At 38.5% G+C, this 18,097-nt stretch overlaps 1 protein-coding gene and 1 non-coding gene across 2 annotated transcripts; both read left to right on the top strand.

Annotated features, from left to right (window-relative positions):
- Positions 1-274: 274 nt before the first annotated feature.
- LOC148861488 (Transducin/WD40 repeat-like superfamily protein) lies at positions 275-15,202 on the top strand. Its single transcript, XM_088982624.1, has 3 exons — positions 275-612; positions 13,305-13,628; positions 14,193-15,202. Exons 2-3 carry the CDS (start codon positions 13,307-13,309, stop codon positions 14,912-14,914), a joined length of 1,044 nt encoding a protein of 347 aa, XP_088838750.1. The 5' UTR covers positions 275-612; positions 13,305-13,306; the 3' UTR covers positions 14,915-15,202.
- On the top strand, positions 12,583-12,690 carry LOC148861489 (U6 spliceosomal RNA). The gene has a single exon (XR_016096899.1). It is a non-coding gene; the product is annotated as a U6 spliceosomal RNA (small nuclear RNA).
- Positions 15,203-18,097: the final 2,895 nt, after the last annotated feature.

Consider the following 18,097-nt stretch of genomic DNA (forward strand, 5'->3'; position numbering starts at 1 on the left):
GGGATCGGATCGAATTGGTCGATTTGGGTCTTGTTATGAATAACCCTAACTTCTATTTCTTCTCTCTGAAACAAATTAGTCTTAGCAATCAAATACAAGTACCAGGGTTCAAAAAAAAATTCCCTTCTCATTTTATCTCATCTCATCCAAACTACTAGCAATTTCCGAATAGGGCGACGTGCACGCCTCCTATCGGAGGTTCACGCGCCCCGTGAATCAAAGGGTCCACTTAATCCGTATCTGCAATTACCTTCCTTCCTAGACAATAAGGTCCATAATTGAGGCGGCGTGTTCATTTTTTATTTGCAGATACACGTTTCCCGTGAACCGGAGGGTCCACAGGATGCGAGCTGAGTCTCAAAACCCATTTGTTTTTAAGCTATGCAAGAAGCATGGCAACGGGAATACGAACTCATGGAAACATCTCACTTCTCGCTGTAATTTCTTCTTCTTCTTCTTCGTTGTAGTCTCTATGTTTATCTCGTTCTTTGGTGGGTGACATGTTATCAGGGTTACCTGCACATCTTTACGAAGACATATTTGAAGTGTATGGATTGAGGAGTTCTTGTTAACACTTAAGATTGGTGACACTGGAGATTTTTAACAATTTCAGTACGTTTCTGATCTCTCTCTCTCTCTCTCTCTCTCTTGAATTGCTATACGTTTTTTATGTCTTCTTGTATCATTTTGGCTTCCCCTGTAATGGGCTTCCGCTATGTTATATTTTAACCACAAAGAGAATGCCCTTTAGGTGTTCGATATGATGCCAAACAGAAAATGCTTTGAGTTTTTGTTAGTAAAAAGAGGAATTCGGGTCACCTTTTAACATTGTCGTGGTAACATTTGCTGTTTCTTCAAACTGAAAATAACAGCTGTCCATACTTGTGGTTTGGCGCGTCTAGAACCCAGAGCAGGTTTGGATTAAGTGCAGTGCATACGGAGCCTGACCTATTGACATTCTCACTCAGAGGCCCACCCACACCAACTTCTACTTCCTTGTCCATTGCTAACTGCCACTACTTAGGCAAGGAGATTCTGAGGGGCCTTTGGTCATGCATCAATGATGCCAAACCGACTCTGGGTTCCACACATATTGAACTTGAGGATTTATATGTATCCAATCCTTGTTGTTGGTTTTTGAAATAACAATAAGTCAATAATAAATTTGGCAACCCCAACACGTGTTCAGTATCTACATTCATGTCTATCATGTTGACACGAGTGGGTGGTTTGGGTATAAAATGTCTGGATATCATAGATTTGAAGTTAATATTACAACTTTTAGAAATTTAGTGAAGGTTCAAAGACATTAATTTTGAACATTTTAAAACTTTAAATGGAATAACAAAACTTTCCCCAAATCTTAATTGTAACCAATTTTTACTTGCCTGTTGAAACTCTAAGATGTAAGCATTTTTAAAAGTGCTATATCTTGAAATTTGATCTAAAAATTTTTGAACATATGTTGAATGTAAAGTCCTTGTCTACCGATGATGGAATATTGGATGCTTGGGCCAAGCTCATTAGTTAATGGTTTTTAGAAAGTCTTGCATTCCACTACAATGTTAAAGAGTTGGAGCCAACCTTCACCCTTTCACTCTTAGTGGTGACCCAACTTCAGATTGAATTGTATTTGTTCCTTAAAAAGACTATTGTGATACTATTTGTTGGTGACGCTATCCTTGTTGAAATAACTTAGTTTATTTTAAGTTTAGTGCCGCAAGGGCACCTTTGTAATTTTCTCTTTTCTTTTTTTTTTCCTGTATAGTCGCCCTAGTATAAATACCAAATAAACTAGCGCCGCTAGTTGACTTTTTGCCTCTTTCAATTCTATCTCTCTTCTCTTTTTTCTCTCTTCTCCCTTCTCCTTCTTCTCTCTTCTCCCTTCTCCTTCTTCTCTTCTCTCTGTTCTGGAATCACACCATCTCAACACTAAGAAAACATGGTATCAGAGCGGCAGATCCAATCTTAAGACCAAGGCGGCGCTTCTTTCCTTTTTTGTCTATTGGTGATTGAACCAAAGAAAAAGATCTCTGGTGGACGTGTGAGGAAGCTCACTGCAAGACTGATCCTTTTTCTTGGTCGTGAGCCCAGAAACTTTCAAAAAGAAAAAAAAAATCGAATGCTGTGAGTTATTTTAGTTTTCCTTCCTCAGTTTGTGGATCAAACTGATCCTTTTGTATCCAGATGTGTGGGTTATGTGGGTCTAATGACCTGCGGCTAGTGTGAGATTGTTTTCTCTCATTGTATGTGGATCGAGTGATCCTTATTATGCCCAGAAAGGTGTTATTGCTTCAAGACTACAGATTTGTAACTGCTGTGACAGCAGTTTGTTTCCTTCTTCTATTCATATTGAACCTAAGTTACTATGTGAAAGTTGTTTTGTTGCTAGAGGGAATGGTCAGATCTGTTTTTTGATATACCTTACATATTTGAAATGGTGTTTGATCAGTAATGGTATGTGATCAATCTGAAAGGGCTCAGTAGGGCTGAAATCTGAGAACAGTAATGGTGTGTGACCAGCTGTGATTTCCTTGTGTGAAAACAAGTTTTTTGTGTCCATAAGTGTGGCTGAATTGAAAACTTGATCAGATTGCTGCAACCTGGTTTTTGACTGTACTGTGGGACTGAATTGAACTGAAAACTTGTTCTCTAGCTGGTTTGTGACTGATCAGATTTAGTTTCTCTGTCTTCAGAAGATTCTGGTATGTCTGGTGTTACCTCTAGTCAGAGTGGGACGAGCGGAGGTTTTGACATGAGTTTTCTCATGGTTGTGATTCCCTTTGATGGCCTCAATTACCTAGAATGGTCAAGGGGAATCAAGCTTTACATAACTACAAGGGGAAAAGCAGGGTATATCAATGGCAGAATTAGAGAACCCTAGTATAGTGGTGTGGAACATGATAGATGGGACCAGGAAAACATCATGGTGATGTCATGGTTGTTATTGTCTATGCTGCCACAAGTGAGAAAGACCTTCATGTGGGCAGAAACAACTCATGAGATATGGAGCAGGCATAGTCTACATACTTCGAACAACGGCATTATGCTAAAATATATCAGTTGCAGGCTACCTCCTCAACTTGTAAACAGGGGGAGAGGAGTCTCTCCGTCTACTATTCAGACCTGACTTCTGTTTGGAAGGAACTAGATCACTATCAGAATATAGACTGGAAGTGTGATGCAGATGCCAAAGCATACAAGTCTCTGGTTTCCCAACAACGAGCGTTTGTAAAAAATCGGATCAGAAGCCAAAGTGGGCTCATGTTTCCCAACAACTAGATCACTATCAGAATATAGACTGGAAGTCTCTGGTTTCACGGGAAGCCAAATTGGGTTAAGGAAATGAGTAAAAAGCCGGATTAGAATAAGAAGCCAGGACAGCAAGGTCAGAGAAAGTTTAATGTAGCAAATTTAGCCTCTCAAGAGCCTCAATCATCTACCACCACTATGAGTCTTTTCGGGACTGACCCGAGGGAAGATATCATTAATTATTTCTGTGACCATTTAGAGTTGTATCGGAGGGCAATATGCCAGATGGATTCTTCTTATTCACCCTCGACTTCCTTTGCATCTACATCAGGTAACGGTATTCTGCCACAACTTTCCATGTGTCCTCTCATCTCTCAGACTCTCCTTGGATAATAGATTCTAGAGCCTCGAACCATGTGACGGGTAAGTCCAATTGTTTTCAATCTTATCATCTATTATTTGATCGGGACAAGGTGAGACTTGTTGATGGTTCTTTCTCCACCATAGCTGGTCAAGGAACTATCTCCCTTCCTCTTGGACTCACCCTCTCTGATTTTCTACATATTCCTAAACTGCCCATAAATTTGTTCTTTGCTAGTAGTATAAAAAAATCGTTGAATTGCTTAGTAACATTTTTTCCTTCCTCTTGTATGATACAGAATTTGGCCTTGGGGAAGACGATTGGTAGAGGTCGTATGGTAGATGGTCTTTACATGCTGGAGAATAAAGCTTGTCTTGTGGCTATTGAGTCTAAGAGTTTGTCTAATAAGAGTCAAGTCCTTTTATGGCACAGTCGTTTGGGTCATTTATCTTTTGAGTCATTGAAAGTTTTGTTACCACATTTATTTAAATCAGTGTCAGTGTCGGATTTCACATGTCAAACTTGTCAGTTGAGCAAACATTGTAGAAATCACTTTACTTCATTAAATAATAAATCTGATTTTCCTTTTCATATTATGTATTCTGATGTCTAGGGCCCTGTTACTTTAACAATTGAGTTTGGCTATAGATATTTCATTACACTTATTGATGACTACTCCCGATATACATGGGTGTACCCTAAGCGGTCCAGAGATGAAGTACCAAAAATCATTAAAGATTTACAATGCTTGATATTCACTCAGTTTCAAATGGAAATCTAAATTGTCCAATCAGACAATGCTAAAGAATATTTCCATAGTGATCTCATGGGGTTCTTTGCTTCGTGTGGATCCATACACTGTAGCTCTTGCGCTAGAACCCCCCCAGCAAAATGGTGTTACTGAAAGAAAGAATCGCCATCTCCTTGAAGTTGCTCGCGGGTTACTTGTACACATGAATGTTCTTAAGGGTCTATTTGATTGTTGGGAAAAATGGACTGAGAAAGGATGGGATGAAAAGAAGAAAAATTATTTTCTCAGTTAGTTATAATGTGTTTGTTTGCTAAGAAAATTTTTATGAGAAAATCCACTTTCCAGTGTTTGTTTTGCAAGAAAATTTATAGGAGAAAAATCATACTCAACTATAAAAATGCATGTAATTTACTTTTATGACAACTTGCACCCCTCAAATGTATGACACATACGATTAAACTTGCCACGATAGTGTTATTAAACTTGCTCATTCAAAAATTTTACTTAAAAAGAGTAAAAAATGTTTCATTATTTGGACCTGCTCATTCATTCTAGAATGCCTATATGGTTTATATGCTGGAAAAGTAGTCAAAGAAAACAAAAAAAAAAAAAAAGAGCAACCATTAACCATGAATAAGTTTATTTCCTTCACTGTTACTAATCAAAGCTACATGAAAGCACACATTACACTTTTTTTTTTTCATTTTTGATAGCTAAATCATCATAATGATGCATATGTACTCATATACATGATAAAGAATGAGAGTCTCATTTCAGAATTTTTGATAGCTAATCTGATTAAGAACTGATAATCAATGAATTCCAGAAATACGCTAGAATTCAGTTATATAAACTAATAACTAGTATTTATTAACAAATTCAGTTACCAAAAGTACCAGGGATGTCCTTCATAGTCATTCAAAATTTACTGATATGATTGCTATTGCCGAGGCAGTGATTGAAGGGTAAGGGTTTGGCCACTCCATTATATTGTATGGTCCCTTTCTTGATAAAAACAACAAACAATGAACCATTTATTGTGTGGATTCTTAGAGCCTAAACCTTAGAATGTTTAATCAGAGGTATGGTTCTATTATTCTCTTCCCTTTCCCTTGGTTGGATCTCATTGAGTCATGTCCTTTCCCCTTCTTCTTTACTTTTTATTGCCCTTCTCTCCTTCATTACTGAATTACAAACAATAATTGCAATTTTTTAAGCATATTGATTGCTTTCAACCTAAGAAAGATTATATGAAAGTAAAGAACTAAGGATCCCTACCTACATTTGCATGTACAACAAGAAGTGGGGTGGGGTTCAATTATCTGCCATTCATGTGGCACTGTTTTAACTCAGTAGGTCAAGTGGTGGTGGGCTCTTGTCCAATTGGAATAGTCTTGAATGAATGACTGCTGATAGTTGGAGTTGGACTCGATAATTCATTCGAGTTGCTTGTAGGACTCGGCCCTCCAGACCATTTTCCCAAATATTTTTATGCTCTTTGCTTTTCTTAGCTTCAAGCTTTATTCTTCCTTGTTGGGTCATCACTGTTGCTCACATGAATTTGTAACTAGGCATCGGTCTAATCGAGTTAATATTTCCTTTCTTTGGCCAAATCGAGTTATTATTTCCTTTTCCCTAAACAAAAATCTGACTTGGGTTTAGAAATAAAAATATACAACAGTCTATGCACACCACCACAGATTGAGTGGTCTTCAGGGAGATGGACCGGGTACTATCCTAACCTTTGGCATTTTTTTGCACAAATTAGCCATCCTCAGACTCAAACCTATGTTCCCAGGCTTGCCAACTTGACTGACCACTGAAATCTGAAATCAGCATAATCTTCCAAATTAACCAGATGCAATTAGTTTTCTTTATTACCTTGTAAACTTTTGTGGCACTGTTTGTTTCATTCCCTTATTAGTGGGTGAATTGTTTTTGTTTCATTTTGGGCGGGGGCTGTTTTTGTTTGCAGGGTCCAACAAACTGCCCTGTTTTTATTTGCAGTGTCCAACAAACTGTAAAATAAATGTTTGCAAGATAATGAGTTAATGACATAAGAAACTGTAAAATAAATGTTTCTAGGGTCTAAGAAACTGTTTTTGTTTTTGTTTGCAAGATAATGAGTTAATGACATAAGAAATGCTCATTCCCATATATAAAACTCAGGTGGCCTCTTAGTCGAATGTAAAATAAATGTTCAAGTCTCATGTTTCAGAAATGTGACATCCACTGTATAAGTGCAGATACTAACTACATATGAAGGAAATCATATATCTACTCTTATTATAATGAGTCCATTTATTTTCATTGAAGTTCATTAGAAAACACCAAAAACCTTATCATCCAACCTTGAACATTTTTCTACCCTTAGAGAAAAAAGAAATAACTTCCATTTGATGATAACTAGATAAAGATGGAGAAAGTTAGTTTAATCAGATTAATTATTCCTTTTTTATACAACTTTACTCCCTCTACTACATTGAAGGGTTATGGACAAATTCATCCATCAGATAAGGGATACACGTTCACTTTCCTAGTCCACACAAGTCTTGTATCCTAGTCCATTGAAAATGCTTATTCTGAAAGCAGGGATTTTCTAATAAAATTGACCACATGAACAAGGGGAAGTAAGTTAAAAAACATTTAGCCATTCTGGAGACCCAACCAAATTTCTTTTTCATTTAAAGACTTTTCTAAATAACCAAATTAGCAAATCCAATCAGCAAATCATTACTTCCACTACAGTTGGATTCCCTTTTGTACATTTTCTTTGTTGTAAGTGTAAAATATTGAATTGTATTAACCAAAAGACACAGTTACAAAGACCCCTGTATACTAAGGCATCAAATATTGGGAATGTACAATAGGATCTATATGGCAGTATGCATTCTTGTTTACAGAAAGCACTTTACAAGAGGGAAATTCTCAACCCCCTGAAACTTTTATGAATAGACAGCCATGACTACAACCTTCCCATCAGTTTCCATGCCAACATATCCTCTAAGATGCACTATGTTTAAAGATGTGACTGTTCCTTTTGACCAAGAGGGTCCAATAAACTGCCAAAGGAATCATGTTTTACGCTGGTCTGCTTTCTTACTTAACCCCTGCATATACCGGCTTTCCAAAACTTCCCTATCTTTGTTTGTAGGAAAGGACTTTTTGTCTAGGCCCTGTAGACATTTAAACCATACTAAGCTAAGAAGTTAGCGGCCTTATTGGCACACCTAGGTATAACCTGTATAACCTTATTATCCCCCTCAACATACTCAGAAGAAAGACCAAGCTCCTAACTAAACTGAAGAGAAACAACTTTTGTTTCTAGAAAAATTGAGCTTAACAAATCCACCCAGAGGTCTATTCCTAGAAAAATTAAAAGAAAAAACACCAAAAAAAATTTGTACAGTACACATCGGTTTGATTTGCATTAATCAAATCCTTGTATCATGTAAAGATCATGGAGAGAATGATTTACATTTGGGTTCATAGTCAATCATAGAGACCACTGTATCAAGATAAATCGCTATAATTCTGTACAAACTCTACTGGTGCAAGTCTCTGAATACAAGCTGCTTCAAATCGGAAAATATTAATCATCCAAATATTTACATTTGGATGCCGATGATCAGAACAAGGGGACATAAGTCCATCAACAACCGCCAAGATAAAGTCAAAGAAACAATTAAAGGATTGAGCATCATGACTCATGATGCTTCCCAGAATAACCCCATGGTTAAGATGATTAATCATGACTCATGAACACTTAATTCAAGACAAAACAAATGCAGCTCATGTTATCAAAACATTCAAATGGATTTATGAATTTTGTTTTGCAAAAGAAAATTGAAAAGAGGAAAACTTCAATCATCAAAGTTTTCTTACTTCAGACAGAAATAGCGTTGTCCAGAACTGGAGTGGAAGTGGAAGCTTCTTCACCTAGGAGGAAAACTGGCTCCTTCTGTATCCTAAACCGGATGAGAGGGAGAAACTTGGATTCTTTGTAAATCTCTCCTCAAGGCTGAAACTACAAAAAAAAAAAAGTAAATCAGTGAAACCAATTTCATTCTTCAGCACTTAACTTCTTATAAAAAATGAGAGAGAAAAAGTAACGACATAAAGAAAACCTATTGGATTCGAAGTTTCAGTGATCTACACAAATGGGGTTAAAATGTTAGATATGGACATGGATGCATGCTCGTGGAGAGTGTGATTTTATTTCGGCAAAACCTTTGCCGGAGACAATGAAGAAAATGGCTGAGCTTCCAGCCACTGAGGGGAAAAACATGGGGTTGGGGAAGAAGGAACCATGGATCAAAAAACAACAAAAAAGGGTAGAACAGGACTGCTAGAGAGAGATATTCATGGATCTTGTGTTACCTTTCAGAGAGATGGTCGGAGAAGCTGTCGGAGATATGGCCATTGGATTGCTACTTCGAAGGGAGAGGAGATTGTCGACTCCTTACTCTGACAAAGCCCGAGCAATTTTCTTAGTCTTTTCTTTTCCCACCGGGGTCGCACTGTTTTGGTGCGATCTTGCTCACTTCATTTTGGGATCCCGCATCTCTCTTGTTTCTCATCCCAAAACACTATTTACCAACAAACAAACACAGGAAAGGGAGAATCATTCAGGAATATTCCCTTTTCTCATCCCTTTCTCAGTAAACAAATAGACCCTAAACGTTTCTGGTTGGATGCTGTGTTGTGTGCTGCCTATCTCATCAACCGTATGCCATCTTGCTTGTTAGGGTACAAGGCCCCCCATCAGCTTCTTTTTCCCAAGGCTCTACTCTTCTCTATTCCTATCCCTGTGTTTGGTTGTCGTTGTTTCGTCCAAGACCTTTCTCTTACTCGTGGAAAACTTGATCCTCGTACCATTCCTTTTGTCTTCTTGGGTTATCCTTCTTCCCAAAAGGGCTATTGATGTTTTGACCCCGTTTCCAAGAAGTACTATGTTTCTATGGATGTCTTTCTTTGAAAGTGATCCTTTTTTCCTGGTTTCTCCTCAGGGGGAGAGTAAGGTGGAGGAGAAATCAATTCAAGTTCAGGTTCTTCCTCCTTTGCTTGACCCTCCTCCATTCCATGTTTTTCGTCTCGCAAGAGCCAAATAAATTCAAGAGTTGTGGAGCAACTTGAAACCGTACCGCCAACATCATTAGATTCACCGGGGACAGATCATATCCAACCAGGTACTATCATTCCTATTGATGTTCCTGATCGTCTTGCCATAGAAATTCCATCTAGTGATGACCTTGACATTCCTATTGCAAAAAGGAAGGGAGTTAGGTCTTGTACCACCAAGTATCCTATTACCCATTTTGTTACCTATGAGAACATCTCACCCTCCTTTCGTGCTTTCATTTCTTCCATTGACAGTGTTCCTATCCAAAAAAATGTGGCAGAAGCTCTCTTAGTACCTGAATGGACAGATGCAATGAAAGAGATAAATGCCTACATAAAAATGGTACGTGGGAATTAGTGGATCTTCCTGAGGGTAAGGAACCGGTAGGGTGCAAGTGGGTGTTCATAGTGAAGCACAAAGCTGATGGCATGATAGAAAGGTACAAGGCTAGGTTGGTGGCAAAAGGGTTTACCCAGGTATATGGTGTAGATTATGCAGAGGCTTTTGCCCTAGTAGTCAAGATGAACTCCATTAGAGTCATTTTCTCCCTTGCGACAAATCCTGATTGGGATCTTCATCAGCTAGACATTAAAAATGCCTTCCTGAATGGTGACCTTGAGGAAGAGGTGTACATGGTCCAACCTCCTGGCTTTAGTGCCCTAGGCAAAGAGCATAAAGTGTGCAGACTAAAGAAGTCTTTGTATGGTTTGAAGCAATCACTGAGAGCCTGGTTCAACAAGTTTCATCTGGATTGGCTACAAACAATGTTAGACTAACCATACTCTATTTGTGAAAAGAGGGGAAGGAATGATTGCAGCCTTGATAGTGTATGTTGATGGCATAGTGATCACAGGTGACTGGAAGGCTGAAATTCAGAGACTAAAAGATTTCTTAGCCACTCAATTTGAGGTGAAGGATCTAGGTCCCCTTCAATATTTCCTTGGAATTGAAGTGGCCCACTCTCAAAAGGGGATCTTTATTTTTCTGAGGAAATACATCCTAGATCTGTTATAGGATACAAGAAAACTAGGGGTTAAGCCAGCCGACTCTCCCATTGATCCAAATCACAGTTTGGGTGACTGTTGTGGTGAAGTTGTCAAAGATGTAAAACAATTCCAGAGACTTGTGGGAAGGCTCCTGTATTTATCCATGACCAGGCCAGACATTGCATATGTAGTAGGTGTTCTTAGTCAGCTCATGCATGCTCCTAAGACCACACACTTAGAGGCAGCAGAAAGAATACTCAGATACCTAAAAAGGTTTCCTGGAGCTGGTTTGTTATACCAAAAGAATGGTCATTTGAAGATTGAAGTATATAGATGCTAATTGGGTTGGATCAATTGATGACAAAAAGTCTACTAGTGGGTATTGTTCCTTTGTGGGAGGAAACCTAATCACATGGAGAAGCAAGAAACAAAATGTGGTGGCTAGGTTTAATGCTGAAGTTGAATATAGAGCAATGTCCCATGGGGTGACTGAAGGCATGTGGATAAAGAATCTGTTGAACGAACTAGGTTTTCCTGTTGATAGCCCTATGTCCTTGTATTGTGATGATAAGGCTGCCATCAATATTGCAGCCAACCCTTCTTCATGATAGAGCTAAGTATATAGAGGTTGACAAACACTTCATTAGAGAGAAAATTGTTAATGGGGAAGTGTGCACCCCATATGTGAGTTCCAAAGAGCAACTGGCAGATATATTTACAAAAGGCTTACATCACTCGCGACACAATGATTTATGTGACAAGTTGGGCATGATTGATATCTACGTCCCAACTTGAGGGGGAGTGTTGAAATAACTTAGTTTATTTTAAGTTTAGTGCCACAAGGGCACCTTTTGTAATTTTCTCTTTTCTTTTTTTCTGTATGGTCGCCCTAGTATAAATACCAAATAAATTGGCGCTGCCAGATGACTTTTTGCCTCTTTCAATTCTGTCCCTCTTTTCTCTCTTCTCCCTTCTCCTTCTCTTCTCTCTGTTCTGGAATCACACCATCTCGGCACCAAGAAAACAATCCTCATAAGCCAAGAAACTTCATAAAGCATCCAACTGTTAAGTTGTTATCTTCTATCCTTCACAGTAATACTGACATGGTGCAAAGGTATACCAGAGGAACTTTAGGCTGCCAATGGATCAGAGTGGAATTGAGGGGGCAGCTCCACAAGTTTCCAGATTCTGCCTTTTTGGTTCATTTTCATTGTGGAGCAGGATTTGGAAACTAATGTAATTAGAAATTCCAGTTCCACACTTGTGGTCTATTTGAAAATTGAAAATTCCTAGGTTCTTATAATTTGAACTATATGGGATTGAGTTGGGTATGAAATTCAATTGAAAATTTTTTCCTGCTGTCCTAACAAAACCTTAGGACAGAATTGAGGGGTCCATTTCTGTTGCTTCAGTTCATTTTCATAATTGAGCAGAATTTTGAATTTGGCATATTTGAGCCGTCAATTCCATAGTATTAGCATATTTGAATATTAGTTCATATATTTGAACATTAGTTCAGAGCGTCTGTTCATTTGAACTTGATGGAATTAAGGTGGAAGTGGAATTCAATTGTAATTCAACTCCAACAATACAAACATAGCCTTATATCCTTATAGGTGATTCTTGAAATTCCATATGATCTTTAGTGAAGCTATATCATGGAAAGTTTGTTTAGAAATGTTGTCACCAACCTAGGAAAGGGAGTAAGATGGAAGGATGTAGTGATGTGTATATGTGATATCACTTGTAATGGGGAGGAGAATTACTAAGGCCGTTGGCACTTCAGTGGCTACAAGAAAGAAGAATGCATTAAAGACTTGAATATACACAAGCTACCACAAATTTATTACCAAAGAGTTCATATTCAAGTAACATTCTCATTTTTTGAAAGGAAAGGGTTACTGGAAATGTGGAAAATAATGAATGGGTTGTATAAGTTAAATATGTAACTGCAACATCAAATTGATAGATGTTCATTATTATTGAGTTTCACTCCAAAGTTCAACTTACCGTGATAATAAATAAGTTAGATGCAGGTTGGTTTAGGAGTATAGGCACTGCATTTTGAGCTGAGATACAAATCTTGTCTTTAGAGGATAAGATTGTGATTGTATTCAAATTGAAATACTAGTCTTCAAAATTGGAACAATACAGAGAAGATTAGCATAGCCCTTGTGCAAGGATGACATACACAGATTGAGAAACGGTCCAATTTCTTTCCTTTTGATGATTAATAAATACTTCAAAAAAATAATAGTCTTCAAAAATTTCATTAATCATTTAATTGTTAGAGAAAGAGGGTTGGCCTTGGCGCAATGGTTAGGTTGCTCTATTACGACATGGGTGACCAATTAAGTCTTGGAAGCAGCCTCTCTGTATGTGCAGAGGTAAGGCTGCGTACTTCTGTCCCTCCCCAGACCCCACATTGGCAGAAGCCTTGGGCACTGGGCTGCCCTTATTTATTTGTCAGAGAAAATTCTCAATCTGGCAGCTGTTTCTTTTTGTTTTTAAATCCTTTTGCCTGTTTTTCCATGTTTTCTTTTTTGTTTTTTGTTGCAACCTTCTTGGAATGAAGAATTTTATTGTATTGGAACTTCATTTGTTCTTTCATCATCTAAGCCTTGTCGCAACTACATGGGGCCGATTACATGAATCCTGTTTCATCATTCTGTTCATCATCATCATCATCATCATCACCATCTAAGCCTAGTTCTTCCTTGGTAATTTATTTGGTTTAAATGTTGTAATACTTGAAATCTTGGTGCAACTGATATCGATGTATTCTTATGTTCTTGGATTGTTATTTATATCATTCTGTGAATGTTAATTCAGATATGGATATAGCACATTGTTATTTGGATGGCAATGCTGATGCTGTAGAGTTCTGCCCACATGATTCCTTCCACAATGTTCTAGCCGCTTCTACATACACATTGCAAGAGGGTGTGCAGCCTAGTCGGTCTGGAAGCATATCACTTTTCTCTGTTGGTGCTGATCAAGGGAATCTTCAGTTGCTTCATCGTCTAGACACAGCTGGCATCTTTGACATCAAATGGAATCCAATTGGAGTTGGTGTGGGTCCCCTACTAGCTCAAGCTGATGCCAATGGCTACCTAAGACTTCATGGTTTAAAATGCTATTCTGATGGACTAGAAGGTAGATGCACACTCAATTTTAACTCTTCCCACTAGTTTTTGAAGGCTGAGGAAGATGTTGGATCATTCATTATTAATACTTTTTGGTAAGATTTCTGGCTAATGATTATAGTGGTGGAAGAGAATCTTACAAGGATGACCAGAGTTCTGGCTAATACTTCATGTTTTAAAAGTTTCTAGTTAATTCTCTTGGTTGAGTCTATATGCTTATGTTTTAGGATTAATGAAATAGGTACTTTTTTCTATGTTCCAATGCAAAACTTAGAACCATACTTAATCTACCACTCCCATGACCCCAGCTAACTAGGTGATAGATTATCATTTAGTGTTTGCAATCACAGTTATTTGATTGAATCAACTGAAGACCATAAGACGAGCAACTGTTTGTGCTCCACTCTAAACATCAAATGCCTGTATATGAGATAAAACTATGTGATACTTTATGGTATAACACCATTGTAGGAAAAATAATTGATTTGCAAAGCAATAAGCTCTAGCTCTGATGCATTTCTAGTTCTGATATTTGGCTAGATGAACATCTTTTGTTGAATTTCATCTCATGCAGGGGCTCAGCTGAAAGAAGTAACTGGAGAAAAAATCAGTTCATCCATGTGCCTGTGCTTGGATTGGAATCCATCATCCACATCCATTTCCCTGGGGCTTTCCAATGGTTCTGTCTCTGTAATTACTCTTGGAGAGACCAAGTTACAGACAATACAAACCTGGGAAGCACATGAATTTGAGGTTTGGGCTTCATCCTTTGATATCAACCAGCCACAACTGGTGTACACTGGTTCTGATGATTGCAAATTTAGTTGTTGGGACTTACGGGAAAGTCCTGCAAAGTTGGCATTTCAAAATACAAAAACTCATAAGATGGGTGTATGTTGTGTTTCAAAGTGTTCCATGGACTGTAATACACTACTTACTGGGAGTTATGATGAACACCTCAGGGTATGGGATGTAAGATCAATCTCAAAGCCAGTGACTGAGAATTCAATTTGTTTGGGAGGAGGAGTCTGGAGAATTAAACACCATCCTTTGGTCCCAAACCTGATCTTGGCAGCTTGTATGCACAATGGTTTGGCAGTTGTAGGAATTAAAGAGGGGAACATTGAATTGTTAGAGACTTATAACAAGCATGATTCTCTGGCGTATGGAGTAGACTGGCAACGAGGAACTTCATCCAAGGAAGGCGGAAGAAAAAGAGGCTATGTGGTCGCTACATGTTCATTTTATGACCGGCTTCTTCGAATATGGATGCCAAATATTGAAGTGGTTGTGTGACATTTTGCTGGATTCTGCTCTTTGATAAAGGTTAGTAAAGTATATTTCCAGTCCACCAATACCTGTATTTCATTTGGGTTTTCTCCACTGTACACTAATAAGATTGTTTTTTTAACATTTTAAAATCAATGAAGGGGAAAACTAGGATATTAGTGGTAAAGGCGTGTTTTTAAGAAAAATGTGCGCCATTCCGATGTTTGACAATGGAATGTGTATGACTAGAAAATATGTTTGGCACACTGTTATCAATTGCTTAGTACAAGTTGCTTGGTTGAAGCACTTCTTTTCTTTTGTTTTTGCAACAGTTCTAGGTGGCTTATACTGCATGAAGAGAGAGAGAGAGAGAGAGAGAGAGGCTAGAACTAATTGCTTATAATTCCCTTCCCGGTATGATGAAGATGCTAAAACTTTTAATTAAACATGTCACTTTATGCCAGAGAAAATGATGCATCATGCATGACATACATTCAAAGTTGTCACTGTAAAAAAGTGGATTTTCGGTCTTGAAATTCATGTCTGTACTCGTAACAGCCAAAAAACATGAAAATTAATCAGCATATTGTATTTGCACTCTTCCCAAACGGAGCCCAAAGTAAAGTTGAAATAATAACTGTTTTTAGGTGGGATAAGTTGGATCTAACACTTGAGCTGCCATAAACGAGAGCAGGGTATTGCCAATTGAACTATTATCTGCCATCTATAAAAAAAAAAACAGAAAAGAAAAAAGAAACAATGAACTATTATCTGCCACATTAGGAGTTTAGGACAAGTATCAGGCAATGCGACTCTTGTTACATTAAGGGGTATACATAAGGGTCCACTAGAAGGTTAAGAGGAAGCTGCAAATTAGATTGTTAGCTTGGTTTTTACATGCAGGCTTGGTGGCTTTGCTTTGAATGGCAACCCGAAGGAATGTCTTGAAGAATGGCGTAGTCTCCAATTGTTTGAGCCATTTAGTAAGTTATTAGTATAGTATGAAAGACGTAGTGAAAGTGATATTTAAAGTAATCTATTGCTGAAGCTGGTCGGGTCTGCTGACAAGTGATAAGCAGTGGAAGGTTCAACAAAGTCAGTTTAGCTGTCTCAGCAGATGGGAATGGTGGAGGATTAGGAATTAGGGAGATCAGGAGTACAACAAAGCTGTTAAATAATTATGAATTATTGGATAAACTGATGCTATCAGCTCCTACACTTGCTTCTGTATAGAATGACCATTTTCCTCTCAGAAACTTACACCATGGCAACTCATTTGGAATAAAAAAATTCCTTTTAGGCAAGGTTCAAAGTATCGACACGTATCGGCCTGTACGTATCATTCCGGGACCCCTCCGATACGCCCCTATAGTGAGTGTATAGGGGTTCTGGCCGGTTCAGGGGATGGAGGAGCCCTAAACCGGCCCCTCTGAACCAGTTTCAAAAAAAAAAAAAACTAAAAAAAACAATATTGATTTGCCCAATATGGCCATACTGGTGTATTAGGCATATCAATATTTTGAACCTTGCTTTTAGGTTCCAGATATTTCTGTGGAAGCTTTTTTGGGAAGCTGTTTTCACTAGAAACAAATTAAATTTTCTTAAGAGGACCAATCTTACATCATGTGCAACGATGCTGTTGAAACAACCCATCATTTATTTTTCTTTTGGTCTTTCGCAAAGGCAGTTTGGGCTGGATTACAAGTGGGATTCAACATACAAAGTTCCTCTGCAAACTCAATGCATATATACATTCATAACTGGTACAGAATCTTCCTTGTAGCCTGTCAAAATTGCAGTTGCGGAGATTTTGGGGTGCAAAAACGGAGCATCTCCCAATCTCTTATCTGGGGATTCCTCTTGGAGGGGATCTGAAGATTCAAAGTTTTTGGGAACTAGTGTTGGAATTTGGAAAAATGTGAGAAGAAGCCGACCATGTGGAAAAAGAATTATTTATCCAAAGGGAGAGACTCACTCTCGTAAGAGATTCTCTGGCAAACCTGCTTATTTACTACCTTTCTACTATTCGCATGCCCAACAAATTAGCTGATCAGCTAGAAAAACTTAAGAGAAATTTTCCTTGGGAAGGAGGCGGGGAAAGGGGGTCTCACCTTGTGAGCTGGTCTCAGGTTTGCAAACCTTGGGAGGGTGGTGGTTTCGGAATGGATCACTTGAAAGAAAGAAATGCAGCTCTTCTCAGCAAATGGCTGTGGCGATTCCCTTGGTAACCAAATGCACTTTGAATTGCTGTCATCACTAGCAAGTACAGGAAGTACACGATCGGTTGGGATAGCAATATTCACTTGAACTGGATTAAAGACAACCCATGAAAAGGTATAATCTCGACCTGTAACTTTTTTTTTTCTCTTTCATCAGATATAAGGTGGTCCAAGGGAGATAGATTTATGGTGGGGTAACACTAAATTGGCCGATACCTTCCCTCACCTTTTCAGCCTTACAATCTCTCATTTCCCAAATTTTGCCCTCTTTCCTCCATCATTTCAACTGGAACCTAAACCTTAGAAGACTACTAAGGGATTCAGAACTCAGTGAAGTCACTAGCTTTCTGGATACCCTTAGAGAGGTATACCTCTCCCAAAATTCCCCTCACCTTCGTGTTTGGACCCTTCACCTGGCAGGTAAGTTTTCAACCAAGTCTTGCTTCAAGGCTTTAGCTAAGGAAGAACAAACCTATGATCAGTTTCCATTCAAGAGAGTTTGGTGCTCCCATATCCCTTACAAGGTCTTTTTGTGTGTGGGGGGGGGGGGGGGGGGGGGGGGCATTCAAAAAAAGAACATTGGAAGATCTTATTTTCCCCTTCATGTCTACTGCTTTTGCCTTAAAACTGGGACTGTATGAGAGGAAAGAAATGCAAGAATATTTGAAGAAAAGGAAAGAAGCAAGGAAGCCTTGATAGAAATAATAACCTTGAGAGGGGCACATTGGGCAAAGAGTTTGAAGCTATTCTTAGACTTCAAGATTGAAAATTTCTTACAGAGCTTGGGGTGTTATTGTTGCATCCTCAACTACAAGACAAAGATCTATTGAGACTCGGTCTCCCCCAACAAAGATTTCTTCAGAACTTGGGGTATTATTGTTGCATCCTCAACTTTGATGGGAGTTGTTTGGGTAATTCGGGCCCCTCAGGTTTAGGGGGGCCATTAGGGATGAAGAGGGGAATATAAATGCTTTATACTCCAGCCCCATGG

Source organism: Nelumbo lutea, chromosome 4 (genome assembly GCF_056320005.1).
Source record: "Nelumbo lutea isolate HS-2025 chromosome 4, American lotus-T2T, whole genome shotgun sequence".
NCBI lineage: Eukaryota > Viridiplantae > Streptophyta > Magnoliopsida > Proteales > Nelumbonaceae > Nelumbo > Nelumbo lutea.

Coding starts and splice junctions, on each gene's coding strand:
- LOC148861488 (XM_088982624.1), top strand. CDS start 13,307: ATGGATATAGCACATTGTTATTTGGATGGCAATGCTGATGCTGTAGAG. Junction 13,629..14,192: donor CTATTCTGATGGACTAGAAG/GTAGATGCACAC, acceptor CATCTCATGCAG/GGGCTCAGCTGAAAGAAGTA.